Here is a 16235-nt window from a genome sequence, read left to right on the forward strand (position 1 = left end):
AATAGGCTTGAACTGCAAGATAGGACCCTAAAACAAATAAAATGGAATAAAAAAGCATCCGTAAGACGGATGGGCGAACAAGTGGTGTCCATACGTAGATGGGGTCCCAGAGGACATGTAGAGCCCACCCCCTTATTTTTCACGCCCCCAGGGAACACACAGCGGGGTTTGGAAATTTGTCGTGTACACCAGCCCTAGGACCTCGGCTTCGTGGACCGATTTAACGATAGGGGTAATAATTATTATAATAATACGTAATTTTATTAAAGGCCCAATTATATATTTAGACTTGCCTTGAACAAGACGTCGTGCCTCGACATGAACAGACATAACGTCAGCCTGGTTTGGCAGCAGCTTCAGGCTTTTCAGTTTGGGATGCAGGAACAAAGCCATCTTATGCAGGAGATGCAGATCCAGTTTCTCCTTCAGGATTGCAAGGCTTTTTCTTGAGTGAACCCAGTGTCATGCTGTCAGAGGTAGCTGGTTGCAGGTGACCAGTCAGGCGCTCCAGCCACACAGCGGTCAGGTGAAGTGTGGGGGTTTTCGAGGCCTCTAGGGCCTTGGTGGCGTCTCAAAATCGTGCCAGAAATGAAACCAAGTCACTCAGAATGTCAAAGCTGATGTCATTCAGACGGCGTTCTTCTCCTCGCTCAGCCAGAATAGCACGTACATCTTCATACTTGTGTGGAGGGAATTCCAGCGTGTTTCCACAGATACTTTCAGTGTTACCTTTAGGCGATTCTGGAGGTTGGTCTGCTTAAAGTAAGTTACAAGGGACTAATCAATAACAGCAGACACTTCTTCATGAAAGAGGTCATCATCAGCTTTTTTCCCAAGGGTGGTGTGCAGCACAGTGCTCAAGATGTGTGCAGCGCAACTAAGCCTCGTAACATTGCGCAGTGCTGCCACTATGTTTGAGCCTCTGTCAGTCACGTAGACCAGCTTGTAGTAGAACTCATCCAGATTGTACTTGCGTAGTGCTTCTTGAATTGCTGGCCTCAGATTCTCTGCCATTTTGCGCAAAGCACCATCCCATTCAGCAGTGCAAAGCACACGTTTGACCAGCTCCCACTTCGCATTGATGTAATGGAAAGTGACACTGAGATATCCAATTTTTTTGTAGTCATCGGTCCACATGTCCAACGTAATGGCAGCGATGCTTACAGTCAGCTGCATCCTCAGCTCCGGAATTAGTTTGTCTCGAAAGTTGTCTGCATATTTTGAGAGTCCTCGTGAGACTGTTGTTGGATCGGGCAGAAGTTTCACAGCATCCACCCTGCCAGCCCGGGCCCCGATGTCAACCAAGCCTTGGGCTAGAGCTCTGAATCCTTCCCCATGGAGGGTCTCAAAAGAGCGCACGTCTCGTGTCACAAACTCAATCGACAACTTGGTTATAGCATCCTTGTCCTCTCGTTTTGGTGGTTGGAGACCGTCACCCTTGTTGCTTTTTTTCTTAAAGTAGTTATCTATCGAACCGCCTGCTTTCCCACCACAGCTGTCCAAGTGTTTCCGCAGTGAGGAAGTGCCCAGTTTACGGCTATCGTAGGCTAAAAATTTTGCACTCTTTGCAGACGGCATTTCCATTAATTATGTTGTTTTCTTGGTCTTGAAGCAATCCAAATTTATCCCACAAGTCCGACTTGGCCCTTGTCGAATTGTTTTGCTTTTATCTCATCCATGTCTGTTGTTCATTCACTCCCGCGTGTGGTTCCGCTGCCAGTGTGCTTGACTGATTGTGATTGCGAGCTGCTGCTCACGTGCTGTGCGTGTCTGACGTTGTTTAAGCGAAAATCACAAGTGTTTCTTTCAAATGAAGTACATCAAGAAAGGGAACAAATATTAAATATAAATATATATATACATAAAGTGTCCTAAAGCACAACTATCAATATAATACAGTGCCCAAATCAAACCATTGACCATAACAGTCAATGCTAGTTAGTGCAACAAGTATCTCAACTCAACATGTCAAATACAAGCAGAAATACAACAAAATTAAACTACTAAAACACAACCTAAGTGCAGTTTACCTAATAGTGCAGTGTCCAAAGGTCAGAGCGGTAAAAACAACTGGCAAAAGAAAAAAACAAGAAAGGGTGAGGCAGCAAGACGCACAAGAGCACCCTCCCTGGAAGGTCCTTAGAGGTCAGAGTCATAAGGACCAATTGCTGCGGGTCTCGTTCGGGGCATTCTGAAATGCATTTACCCGTAAGGATCCGAGAGGATCTGAGCTTTAAAATATATATTTATATTAAACCCTTCAACTGTAAAATTATTATTATAGGTGACCCAGCATAGCAGAGGGGCAGTCATTTCCAGCCCTGAAATTACTTTTTTTTTTTTTCTAAAATGTGGTAAAGCCACAAAAGCATTTCATAAATATCAGGCTACATTTCACTTAAACGCCAGAGCTTAACTCTGCATGTAAATAAGACTTTTTTTAAATTAATGTGAAGAGAAACAAAAAAAAACAAAAAAATCAATGACTAGCCCTCAGCTGTGTTCGGACACATAGACTTACGCGTTGTAATAGGCTCTATGCATATATGCCATTTTGTTCTACTTCCGGGTGTCTTTCGACTTCCTTCACAGGTGTTACTGATGATACTAATGAAGGCTCTGTTTGATTTATTGTACAGTGGTTCTTTAATTTCAAGGACCCTCATAACTCAACTCAACAAATGGAATCAACAAATGGAATCAAATGGACCCTTGCAGGTCCATTTGCTTCCATTTGTACACTGTTATACACCTGTATGGGGACATTTGGAACCCACTCAAGGACACTTTGAGACCCACTGGTGTAGCAGAGTGTTTCCAGTGAGCCAACATGCACAATATCAGCACCCAGACTCTGTTTGACCAGAATGGAACAGACCCTTCATTAGTATCATCAGTAACACCTGTGAAGGAAGTCGAAAGACACCCGGAAGTAGAACAAAATGGCGTATATGCATATAGCCTATAGCATTCTAAAATCCATAGTGTCTGTTCTAAATAAGCATAATATAGCATCGGACAAAGTGCAGTTCTTAAGTCCAGGCCAGTCCGGCTCCATTTTCCCCGGCTCCATTTAGGATCGGATCCTATTTTAACTCTTTTACTGCTACGGACGTTCCTGTTCGCCCCAATTCTGAACGCTGCTCAAAGCCAATACGAACGCTCGTTCTTTTACCTTGTTTGATGTCCGTAAGCTGATGAGGGGTCGCGCCGCCGTGTACAGTAAAAACATCTCCCGTAATGCTGCTCTCAAAAATCCACTACACGTTAACATCAATGGAGTACCAAATCACTTCCTTGTTGTTTTCTCTGCATCTGTTGCTCTGAAGCGATTCAGTGGTCTGAATGTATGGCAGGCGAAGCGGCCCAATTCACGTTAATTCTTGCATGAGGCTGCCCTCTGCTGCCAGTATGACCAAAGTACTATGTAATAATAAAAAAATAAAAATAAATTAAAAATAAAATAAAATAAATGAATACCGGAAATCACCAATTAATCGCCCGGTGGCAAACTGCCGCCGGGTCTCATATATCCGCGGGGGGTCCGACCCCATTTTGCGGAATAAACGCCTGTCTCAAATAAGCGCCAGGTTCGTTTAATCGCCCGGGCAGTTAATTGCAATTTATATTATCTGGATTTGGTTTTATGTAACAGCCCGGGCCATTATTTGCCATTTATGTTATCTTTGTTTGGTTGTTTGGTATTATTTGCTATTTATTTAACTTAACTGGTCATTTATGTTGCATGGCAGTGGTGCACTGAAAACAGCAAATACAACAGCGACGTGCTCACAGCACGTCGCGACTCGCAACGCACCGCACTCGCTCAGTGCACGCACCGGTACCAGGCAGGGAATACAGGCAGGCAGTCTACTGCTCCCTCTGTTAAAAATCATTTGATAGGCTCTGAAAAGTTTTTAAAGCGTAGCCTAAACTGTGTGTGAATACTTTGATGGCAAAGGATCTTGATGTAGAAATCTCTGCTACTGGATGTTAATCAATCGTTACCTCGAGTAGTTTACATGCCCGCTGCGCTGCCTCGTTGTGATCCGGTTATTTGAAGATTTAAATAATCCACTATTTTGAGGTGAGACCATGGAGGCTTAATCAATAGTTGGTGTTGGCTGAGAATTCCATAGGCTACATTATGGATTAAAGTAACATTGAGGAGTGCTGAGCTGGTCACTTGGTTGCATATGCTTCAGACTAGTCCAGAGTCTGTCCAGCTGCGGTGCGCTGGAGTTAATTGGTATTTAACCTAGATGCGTCTTTTGTTGGCTGATGTAATGACTTATTTTGGAGCAGATTCCAATAATATACACATTTTTAAAAGGCTTTCATATACTCTTGATATTTTTTTTCAAACGAGATTTGTCCTAATAGATTGAAATGTGCTCAGTTTGGGCTATATATAATTCCAATAAATAAATGAATCAATTAATTTTCGGATTGAATAGGTCTATTTTTGTTTCCAAAAATGTTGTGTACACATCAGTGAAATTAAGTGCTAGGAACATCCCTAAAAAACAGGAACAGTTTGTATCTGTGATAAAGAGGAAAGAAGTCCAGCCATAACATGAAATTGTATTAGTTGGGTGCACATTTGCACATACAGTTACAGTACATCTGCAAACACGCATGCATGGGGGGTAAAATATAAACCTTGCCATATTGTTAGCCTTATAGTTTGAGAAAAGTAACCAATTAATGGCCCAGTGCTGGCCAGTGCCAAAATAAATAAAAGCCTGTTACCAATAGCCACCTGGTCTCTTTTAAGCGCCCGGGGTCCGACCCCATTTTGCGAAATAAACGCCCGGGCTACTAATTGGTGATTTACGGTAGTTCTTTTTCTATAACGTCGCAAAGGTAAGCTGCTTTTTGCTGGCACCAGACCCAATAAATAAATAATAACATCTGGCAGTAAAACTGTTAATCGGCTCCATTTCGGACCAGATCCAATTATTCTCTGTGCCGTTTCTGGCCGGGGCTGGTAAATCACAATGTTTCTCGGGTAAATTCGGTTCGGTCCAAATATCCTCGATTCCGTTTCGGGGACTGGTCTCATTTTTTGGACCTGTGCTACCCTCTAGAGCAGGGGTCTTCAACAGGGGGTCCCCAGAGTCACTACAGGGGGTCCTCCAAATCTTTTTATGATAGAAACTTTTTGTTCTCCTTTTTTATATTAACCACTTGAACCCTATTATCCATATTCTGAGAACTTTAGCCAAAATAGCAGATCTACAAATCTTGTAGATCGGCTATTTTTGGCAAAGAGCTTTGGTGTAGAGGGGAAAAAGAGCAGACTAAGTACATAGTGAAAGGTCAAGTTTATTGACAGTTCAAGTGGTTAAATATCTGAAAACACAAATTGACATGAATCCAACATACACAATGAAACTATATGGAATCTATGAACAGGTTGTAGGGGTCCCTGCTTCATCTCTCTCTCAACTAAGGGGTCCTTGGCCTGAAAATGTTGAAGACCCCTGCTCTAGAGCCGGCTACACATTATGGGCTTGTATCAGATATTATATGTTTTGGTGGGACTCCTGGGCCACCGTAGCCTGTGATTGGGCTACTGGGCTGGTAGTAGATGATAGGCAAGCCACTGGGCCAATCATGTGATGTCTCTCTGCTCTGTGCGTAGCCAGGCTTAGTCATCTGCGAAGAGAAAAGCCTGAAACGGCATGAAACGGTGCTACTTCCGCCAGGAGAATTTCACCGGATGTTATCGTTTTTTCATTTTCCCCGCTGGCGAAAAAAACTGTTCTACTTCTCCCGACCCATCGGTTGCGCTCGTAATAAACAATATCCAAACAAAAACATGGATTCTGACAAAGGACACCTATTAAGAACGAGTTAAGAGCTACAATCTTTATGTAAACGGACTGCAATGCATGACGTAACTTCCTTTAACCGCAGCACTTCCGCCACTTCCGGTGTCTGTAGGTTCATGCCGTTTTCATCGGCTATTCTGACCAGGGTGGTTAGGGTTAGGGCCCACTGGCCCTCATGTACCAGGGTGGTTAGGGTTAGGGCCCACTGGCCCTCATGTATAGTGAGCCCACCGGTAGGGCCACTATGACATTTTACATGTCGATTAATTGTCACTTAAATAATTGCAATTAACGATTTAATTGAGTTTTTGTCGTTGAAAATTACATTTCTGTTCGGCTTGTAGGCTTTGAAGTTGCATGCGGCAGATATAACGAAATGACTGACATATTTGACAACTTTATACTTCAAAAAGAACATCGATAGTGGAAATAGCTGAATCTGCAAGCTCACATTGAGAGCTCGTTGATTGGCTATTTCCACATTTTTTAAAATGTTTGAAACATTTTTCAACATGTAAACGATTATGACGATCATGACAAATTAATTGCGATTATGTCAAATAATTGCGATTAGAGGATTATGTAATTAATAATTGTGGCACGTTTACTAACATGCCAAGTTTAGCTGCACTTGAACAACCGTTCCAGGCTGCCTTATCCAGCCCAAGAAACCGTAGAAACGGGGGGGAAAAATAAAATGTACTTCTTAAAATAAATGTATCATGCCCTAAGGTATGGCAACATGACTGTTGCCAATCAGTCAACCACACTGGCAGCGGAACCACACGCGGGAGTGAATGAACAACAAACATGGATGAGATAAAAGCAAAACTAGCGAGCATGACATGTTGCCATACCTTAGCTTTTTTCTGAACTGACGCCACTGCCATCCCTGTTTCTTTTCTCTCGCAGTCGACCGAGTGAGGCTGGTCAACGGCCCAAACTCCTGCTCCGGCAGAGTAGAGACCTTCTACAATGACACCTGGGGGACGGTGTGTGACAGTCTCTGGGATGCGAAGGACGCCCAGGTCGTGTGCACACAGCTGGGCTGTGGAAGGGCCTTGTCGGCACCGGGGAAGGCACGCTTCGGACCAGGCCAAGGAAACATCTGGCTGACTCATGTCAGATGTGCAGGCACCGAATCCAAGCTCTCGCAGTGCCATCATATGCCGATCGGACTCACCGCGTGTGAACACAGTGACGATGCTGGTGTTGTTTGTGAAGGTAAATGTGAATAGTCGGGGGATATCTTCAGAAATAGTGTAATATCCTGGAATAAATTCCTTACCAAAAATATTCTTCACCAATGTGTTTGTAAAGGTGTCTAGTAACACATGTCACAAAGACTGAAATTCAGTTTCCCTAGGAGAATCCGTTACAGCTGATGAAAGCTGGGGTCCCATTAAATTAACTATACAGGATAAAACACACCAAAATAAATCTGCTTTAAAGGTGATACACCATGAAATTTCACTTTTCCTATTTTAAAACCTTTTTTTGGGGTCCCACTAGCACCTTCTATCCTCACAAAGTCCCATTTCTGACCATTGTGTCTTTCTCTGGTTTTGGGAAGGCGGAGTTTTTGAAAGATTTTTTTCTTTTTTTTCCAAAATTTCTTTTTTTCAATTTTTTTTTTCTTCAAAAAAAAACAAAAAAAACAAAAAGATTTGTCCGAGGCAATTGAAATTTCAAGATGGCGGACATTTTTCAAGATGGCCACCACCATAGTGAAGCAATTAACTCTTATACCGCTTTGGACGTTCCTGTTCGCCCCAATTCTCAAGAGACCTCCGCGCCAATACGGCGCTCGTTCGCGTTCGTTCGTTCGTTCGCTTACCTTGTTGAAGCTGATGAGGGGTCGCGCCGCCGTGTACTGTAAACACATTTTCCGCGGTGATGGTGTAAAAAATCCATTATGCGTTAACATCAACGGAGACCAATTCACTTCCTTGTTGATTTCTCTGGCTGTGAGGCTCTGTGGCCAGTGACTGGTCTGAATCATTCTCGCATGACGCCGCCCTCTGCTGCCTGGCAGACCAAAGTGCACTATTGCACAATAAAAAAAAAAAAAAAAAAAAAAAAAAAAAAAATGTCTATCTATCTACTATAACGTCGCAAAGGTACGCCGCTTTTTGATGGCACCAGACCCAATAAATAAATAAATAATCTGGCAGTAGGAGAGTTAAGTGATATAAGGGTTTATTTGGTGATCCAAGTATGACAATTGCCATGAGCTGTCTCAAAGGCTCATTTGACAAGAAAACACCCACAGCCACTTGAAATTTCAAGATGGCAGCCATTTTTCAAGATTGCCACCACCTAAATGGAGCATTAATTAATGTAATTGTTTAGTTAGTGACACAAGCATGCAAATTGGTATGAGCAGTCTTTATAACAAGAAATCACTTCCAGCCACTTGATATTTCTATTTTCACGATGGCTTCCCCCTGGATCCTCAAAATATCCATTTTCTCATAGAAATGTATGTATTCTTCATTAAGGACGATTTGGTGACATTTTATTTTAGATTATGTTAAAGAACAACTTTTAACACGTCAACATACAACAGTGTTGATCATAGATAGATTAGAAAAGTATCTGTACTACCAGGGCACATTGGTGATATATCACTGCTGTTAAACTCAGAATGGGGTTCAATATCAGCAAGTTAGATAGCCGCACCTGAATTGACAGGTTGTGCCAGCGCGGGAGAGCCGATCCATGGTTAATGGGGTTTTAATTAAAAGGATGGTGTACAGATCGCACAGGATTTAAATGGCATTGGAAGAACGATTGGACTGAGTGTAGGGTTAAGGCATGAACTTAGTTGTATCCCATACATCAAAGTGCTTGGTAAAAGGTGGTAAAAGGATAAACCCTCTGCCTAAGACATGGCAGAAGCCATCATAACACTTGAGAAAACTAACTGGGACAGATGTTTCATTTGTCAATAGGTCACTGAGGAAAAAACTAATTTAGCCGAGTTTATTCAGCAGAGAGCACAATCGTACTGGTTATGATAACATTGCAAGAAATGTTACATTATTTCATTAAAAAAAACATCCCATGGATGCACCTGGGACGTATCATCAGTGATGTAGCCCAAGCTCATCGGGGTTTCGGGTCTCGCAACATCATGCCCCTCACTTGGGTGACCCAGCTGGGGTTGATTAAGTTATTAAGACTTATGTCCCAGTAGCTACCCACGATCAGTCCCATTGGGGAAAGACAGGACCATTCACTCCACCGCTCTGGAACACTCTGCCGTGACTGGGAGAGGAAGATCTGGCACATGGAGGGACTAGGCTTTGTGGATTGACTCCTGTCCGGGCCCCTCCTATTTCTCACCAGGTCCAGGACCTGTGCGTTGCACCAGACTCCAGCCCCAGACATTTCACTCAGGAGTGGTACATTCTTGAGCTGCAATGGTACTGTAGGCTCGACCTGGCCCAATGGTGGTGGCGGTGCTGCATGCAGGCTCCGCTTGCGGCTTGAATGGCCCTCCTAACTGTGGGTTTGTTGGGCTTCTCCCTCACGGAAGACACAAGCTGACTAGCTGGCACTAACCCAACCTGTTCCCGGATGCCGTCTACATTCCAGCTGTCACCCGTCTCTCCGGTGGTCAGCAGACTATTTCTGGTTGTCACATAGTCTATTCTATGAGTCACTATAAATAAGATCAATGCGCTGCCTATCTTACTAAGTCCAACCCGACTAGAGGAAGGTGATGGCATAGAAAGCACATTGACAAGACAGGGCAAAATATCATTCAAGCTGTAAACTTAAGTTCAACAACACAGAGCTGGAAAGGGCCCAAAAGAGAGAATCTACTGCTGCTATCTATCTAGGTCGTCCTCAGACGAGCCCTCCATCGTTGTTTCCAGTCATCTCGGTTCTCCATACATCTGGCCAGCTCATTGGTGTTCTGTGTCCCTACGTCTTCCTTGAGTACGTCCACGTATGTTTTTGTGGGACGTCCTCGCGACCGGTGCCCATGCTGCTGAAGACACAGAAGATACCAAAACTATCCATGTCAAGAGGCCAAGAAGATCCATGCCCTCAAAAGCTTTGTGCTTTATCTGTGAAGATGCGAGTGCAGCGTCCCCCTTACAGGACACAATTATTATGAACCTTAATGAAAGGGTTAATGAAGCGACAAGAAGCTCCTTGCAAAGCATATTTGTGTCCTGTAAGGGGGACGTTGCACTCTCATCTTCACAGATAAAGCACAAAGCTTTTGAGGGCTGGGATCTTCTTGGCCTCTTGACATGGATATCTTTGGTATCTTCGGCGTCTTCAGCAGCAGTAGTTTATCCTTTTACCACCTTTTACCAAGCACTTTGATGTATGGGATACAACTAAGTTCATGCCTTAACCCTACACTTAATCCAATCATTCATGCCATTTAAATCCTGTGTGATCTGTACACCATCCGGTTTGTGCCCTGGTAGTGCAGATATTCACTCTTTTCTAATCTATCTATGATCAACACATTTTGTATTTTGATCATGTGTTAAAAGTTGTTCTAAAATAAAATGACACCAAATCGTCCTTAATGAAAAATAAATACATTTCTATGAGAAAATGGATCTTTTGAGGATCCAGGGGGCAGGCATCTTGAAAATAAAAAATTCAAGTGGCTGGAAGTGATTTCTTGTCATAGAGACTGATCATAATAATTTGCATGCTTGTGTCATTAACTAAACAATGATATTGTTTAATGCTCCATTTAGGTGGTGGCAATCTTAAAAAATGTCTGCCATCTTGAAATTTAAAGTGGCTGTGAGCATTGTCTTGTCAAATGAGCCTTTGAGACAGCTCATGGGAATTTTCATGCTTGTATCACCAAATAAACCATTATATCACTTAGTGCTCCACTAAGGTGGTGGCCATCTTGAAAAATGGCCGCCATCTTGAAATTTCAAGTAGCTGTGGGTGGCTTATTGTCAAGTGACCCACAGAGACTGCTCATAACAATTTCCATGCTTGTATCATCAAATAAACCCTTAAAGCACTTAATTGCTTCACTACGGTGGTGGCCATCTTGAAAAATGGCAGCCATCTTGAAATTTCAATTGCCTCGGACAATTTTCTTGTCAAGTGACCCATGGAGACTGTTCATGCCAATTTTCACGCTTTTATCATGAACTGAAAGATTCTGGTGAAAAAGGGCAGTTAGCCGCTCCGCTATTCAGAATCATGGAAAAAAAATAGTTTGACCCCTTGCATGCTAGTTAAAGCATATTTAATTTGGTTTGATTTTTCCTGTATAGTTAAGTTAATGGAACCCCAACTTTCATCAGCTGTAACGGATTCTACTAGGGAAACTGAATTTCAGTCTTTGTGAAATGTGTTACTAGAGACCTTTACAAACACATTGGTGAGGAATTTTTGGTAAGGAATTTATTCCAGGACTTTTTAAGATATCCCCCGACTAGAAGGGCTGGCCGTTCAAAGCTTTGTTTTTGGGCTATCAAATTGTTTCTGGAGCAAAAGCAGTTGGGACACTGTGTCATACTGTATTGAAAAAGATTAAACAAAGTTTAAACATGAAAAAAATAAAATAATAAAAAATAGCACTGATTACCACTGGTTTAAATGGTCTAACTCCACAATTCGTGTGTTAGGTCTCAGACTTTTGACGTACTTTCAGCCCTTACTTTTAACATGTATACTGTGTTTAGAAAGGAATCACTTCAATGTTCAGCGAGCAGGGACGTCACACCAAATTCTGGGCCCTGGGTACAAGGATTCATTGTGGGCCCCCTATTGAAAAATAGCAGATCTTTGAAAAATCGTGAAAATGTGTGCATGTTTCCATGTCAGTGGTGCTCAAACTTTTTCATGTGAAGGACCCCCAAAATGATATGTTTTTGGCCACGGACCCCCATCCCAAAATACTTAGTTCCAGGGACCCCCCAGAAGCAAAATCTGAGTTACAAATGTTAAAATACATATATTCAAAGATTTGCACACATTTTCAAGACTTTTCAAAAATAGCAGATCTACAAGCTCGCAGCGCTGTGAGCTTGTAGATCTGCTATTTTTCAATAGCTAAAGTTACTAGGGCCCCTCCACCTTGGGCCCTAGTAACTCAGTCCCCCCCCCCCCCCCTTGTGACGCCCCTGATGTAGAGTGCAAGATTCAATGCGAATTTCATCCAGGACAATCCTGTTTCCATTTTTACGTTCCAGTTTTACGTATCTAGGGGTTTTTCATGATTCTGAATCCATTGCAAGCATTTGTTTTGCACAAAAACATCCCTTGGGCTAAAAATGGACCCTACAAAACTGTGAAAAGTGATGACTCATCACTAAACCATACTAAACCATAGTTTTGTGGGGTCCATTTCTAGCCCATGAATGTTTTTCGTGCAAAACAAATGCTTGCAATGGATTCAGAATCATGAAAAATCCCTAGATAGACCCCTCACATGCTACTTAAAGAAGATGTTTTTGGGGGTCTTTTTAGCCACCAGATCCCATGGGTTTGGATCTGTAAATTTTTTAATTCAGCGCACAAAAATACCTCTAGCACGCTTTCTGCCGGAAGTGAACACCTTTTTCACATATTTCTCACACTATTACTTTTAACATGTATACTGTGTTTAGAAAGGAATCACTTCAATGTTCAGCGATGTAGAGTGCAAGATTCAATTCGAATTTCATCCAGGAAAATCCTGTTTCCATTTTTTACGTTTTCATTTTGCTTGCTTTTTTCTCCCTCAGCTGGTTATCCAGTGAGGCTGGTCGGCGGCCCAAACTCCTGTTCCGGCAGAGTGGAAATGAAGTACGGTGGCAGCGGTGACGCTGGCTGGGGGACAGTGTGTGACGATGGCTGGGATGTGAGCGATGCCCAGGTTGTGTGCAGACAGTTAGACTGTGGGAAGGCTCTGGCAGCACCAGGGGAGGCACGCTTCGGACCGGGTGCCGGTAACATCTGGTTGGATCAGGTCAACTGCTCGGGCGCCGAATCGAGCCTCTCGCAGTGCAGACACGCAGAGATTGGAAAACACTACTGTCTTCACACGGACGACGCTGGCGTTGTTTGTGACGGTCAGTGGTGGAAAAAGTACTTACATTCTTTACTTAAAGGGATATTCCACTTTCAACAGGGAAACACCTTATGGGCTTTTCTCCCCATGCACACCAATGGAAAAATTGAAATACATTACAATACAATAATTATTAAAAATAAATGAAAAAAGTTATCGAAAGAACACGGCCTGCTCACGCATTAGGAGGGTAATATGAGTCACCAGAAAAAAATAATGGGTGTTTTTAAAGAATCTATCATGGTTTCACTGAATGCCTGACTTTACATTATTTAATGGCCCTTGATGCCAGCCATTTTGTTTAATTTTGGCTAAACGGCTAACGTGCACGAGCGTGCACGGCCGGGCTATAAACATAGAACGGTTGGGTCGGCTAATTTTTTCTGTCTACATAGCAAAAAAAAGTAAGACGATCCGATAAACGGTTATGGAGATAATGGCCAAAACGTTTATAATATAATCTGGTGTAAAAGGAAAATAGAGGAAATATGTCATATTTGAAATACGCGCAAAATTGATATGATATGATATGATATGATATGATATGATATGATATGATATGATATTATATCAAGTTTGCGCTCATTTCCTGTATATATACACCTATATAAGTGAAGATTTTTAATTTGAGTTGTGTTAAAACCATACACCAAAACCATACACCAAAAGTGTGTAAAAAACGTTTTTGGCACCAGGAACCCTTATTAAAAAGTGTGTAAAAGACGTTTTTGGCACTCAGGGAGTTAAAATGAAGTTTGAAGTTACAATGGGTGTGTATGTGGAGAGGCCCTGGGCCTGGAGGGCCTGGTAACATTTACATGAAAAATCTAAATATTGAATCAAGCAAATTAAAAACTGTTCAGGGTGTTCATAAAAGCCTGATTAGACGATAAAATTACCAAAGGTTTTTTTTAAAGTGAAATATCCCTTTAAGTAAAAGTATCAATACTGCAATGTAGAAATACTCTGTAAGGCTGCCCTCAGACCAAAATACCTACGAGAGTGGAATCCGCGTTCCGCCAATGCATTTCAATGAGAAGGCGGCGGTTTCATGTCAGTGGAGGATATCTGCGCTCCGCGCAGACCTTGCGTTTATGCTGGAGCAATTACATTCTCCACACAGATTCTGGTGTCCCCCCTCTGTCCAATCGGGTGAGTCGAAGGCGTAACATTCTGAGAATCAGGAAGGGACTGGGAGATGTTTTGTTTTGATCAAGAGTCTCATGCACCCAAACTCTTCTCTTTTTAGCTTGTTGCATCTCCCCTTCCAATAAAGCAAGGGCGAGTACCCTTCGCCTGTCCATTATAGAGTTGACACGTAAAAGATGAGGAGGATCGCTACGCTAGTGTAACAGGCTACAGGGAGGGAGGGCGGTGCGGGAAGTGGGGCGTCACTGGCTTTGGGACGGAATATGCTCTCTGCATTTTTTGCCAGCCGCGCACCAGAAGAGTTTATCCACTGCCGACCATATTTTGGTCTGAGGGCACCCTTAGGGTGCCCTCACACCAACATACCTGGAGTGGAATCCGCCAATGGATTTCAATGAGAATGGAGCGTTTTCTGCAGAAATCCTCTACTGGCAAAAAAACGCTCCATTCTCATTGAAATGCATTGGCGGATTCCACTCCAGGTATTTTGGTGTGAGGGCACCCTTAGAAGTAAAAGTATGGAATAAAAAATGTACTTGAGTAAAAGTAAAAATAAAAGTATTGGCATCAAAATCTACTTAAAGTACCAAAAGTAAAAGTACAGAATGTGAAGCGTTGTGAGCTTGTACTGTAGATCTTTTGTAGATCGGCTATTTTCAAACAGCCTAACATGGCTAAAGTGGTTCATGTATGATTTAAAATATTATAACTTATATCTGAAAAGTAACTAGTAACTAAAGTTTTCAAATAAATGTAGTGGAGTAAAAGTACAATATTTCGATCCGAGATGTAGTGCAGTAGGAGTTAAAGTATTGGAAATTGGAAATACTCAAGTAAAGTACATATACCTCAAAATTGTAATTAAGTACAGTACTTAACAACTTGGGAGCCAAACTCGTTCAGTGACGAGTTAAGGCCACTAGGTGTCCCCCTGCCAAAAGGAGCTTTCTACCACTTTTTCTAGTCACATGTTCAAATACTGGATTCTGATTGGCTAAATTCCGGAGGTTATGGCAGAACAACCGCCGCAGTTGTGTGAGGACGAGATCAATGCGCCTCAGTGTACATCCGGGGACTTCAGGAGGTAGTCGGAACACCTTTCCCCCAACCAACATATGACGGTCGTAGCGGTCCTATGTTTACTAACGTGCGTACGACGTCGCCGATTTATTTGGATCCAATGCAATCCGCCAACTTTAAAGCCCCTTTTCTCTGAACCTATGCCTTTCTGGAAGCGAACAGCCTCTATTTACGGCCGGAACGGTCCTTCTAACTGACGTTAGCTTAGCTGTATGCTAGACATCTTTCTCTGCATGGAGTTGGCGTCATCTGGTGGTGAGTAGAAGATGTTGTTTGTGGAACTATTTGCTGTCGTCGCGGAAGTTTTATAGGCAATAATGATTGTAACTTAATATCCTTGCAAGTTACAACTATGTGTTTTCTTTCATGTATACGGAAAAAAGTGGTAGAAAAGCTATTTACCACTCGGGGTCGGACATTATGCTCTGATAATGTCCTGTGTGAGGGTGTTATCGGACTCGGCTTCGCCTCGTCCGATCACCCCCTCACACAGGACATTATCAGAGCATAATGTCCTCTCACTCGGGGTAAATTGCTTACATCTAGTTGAGAGACGAGGCAACATAGGGTTAACTGTACGTGACTGCAGCCTGCCCTCTGAATGACCCGAGTCCATTATGTAACCCCGCAGCAGGCAGTGACAGAGAGGGGAAGAAAATGGCGGAGGCAGTTTGCATTGCTTTATATTATCCTCTGAAACATAAGAAGGGCTTTATCTTTGAATGAGATGAAAAGAGCGCCAGGGAAGCAGAGATCTGATTGTTTTCACGGCAACACTTTACCGCGATGGTCGGCCCCGTTTTGGATTATAGTTTTGCGAGCTTTTGTAAACAAAGGGATTATCTTCCTCAATCATCAGCGGACACCCACGTGCACACGCACGAAGCTTCCGAGGCACTTCAAAATAAAGCGTAAGTGAACGGTGGCAGCAGCAACAGCTAGAAATGTTATAAACCTTAGCAGCCCATGTGTTAAAGGTGATACACCATGAAATTTCACTTTTCCTATTTTAAAACCTTTTTTTGGGGTCCCACTAGCACCTTCTATCCTCACAAAGTCCCATTTCTGATTTTTTTTTTCTTTTTCAAAAACTTTTCAAAAACTTTTTTTTTTCA

General features: G+C 42.6%; 1 protein-coding gene across 1 annotated transcript in view; it reads left to right on the top strand.

The window, feature by feature from the left end:
• Positions 1 to 16235, top strand: part of LOC308298307 (scavenger receptor cysteine-rich domain-containing protein DMBT1-like) — a 58761-nt gene that overhangs the window by 25609 nt on the left and 16917 nt on the right. Inside the window, exons 4-5 of the mRNA XM_080741882.1 lie at positions 6750 to 7061; positions 12566 to 12892. Coding sequence (XP_080598008.1) covers positions 6750 to 7061; positions 12566 to 12892 — 639 coding nt within the window. The remainder of the gene's footprint in view (positions 1 to 6749; positions 7062 to 12565; positions 12893 to 16235) is intronic.

Source organism: Nannobrachium achirus (genome assembly GCF_963921795.1).
Source record: "Nannobrachium achirus genome assembly, chromosome: 14".
Lineage (NCBI taxonomy): Eukaryota > Metazoa > Chordata > Actinopteri > Myctophiformes > Myctophidae > Nannobrachium > Nannobrachium achirus.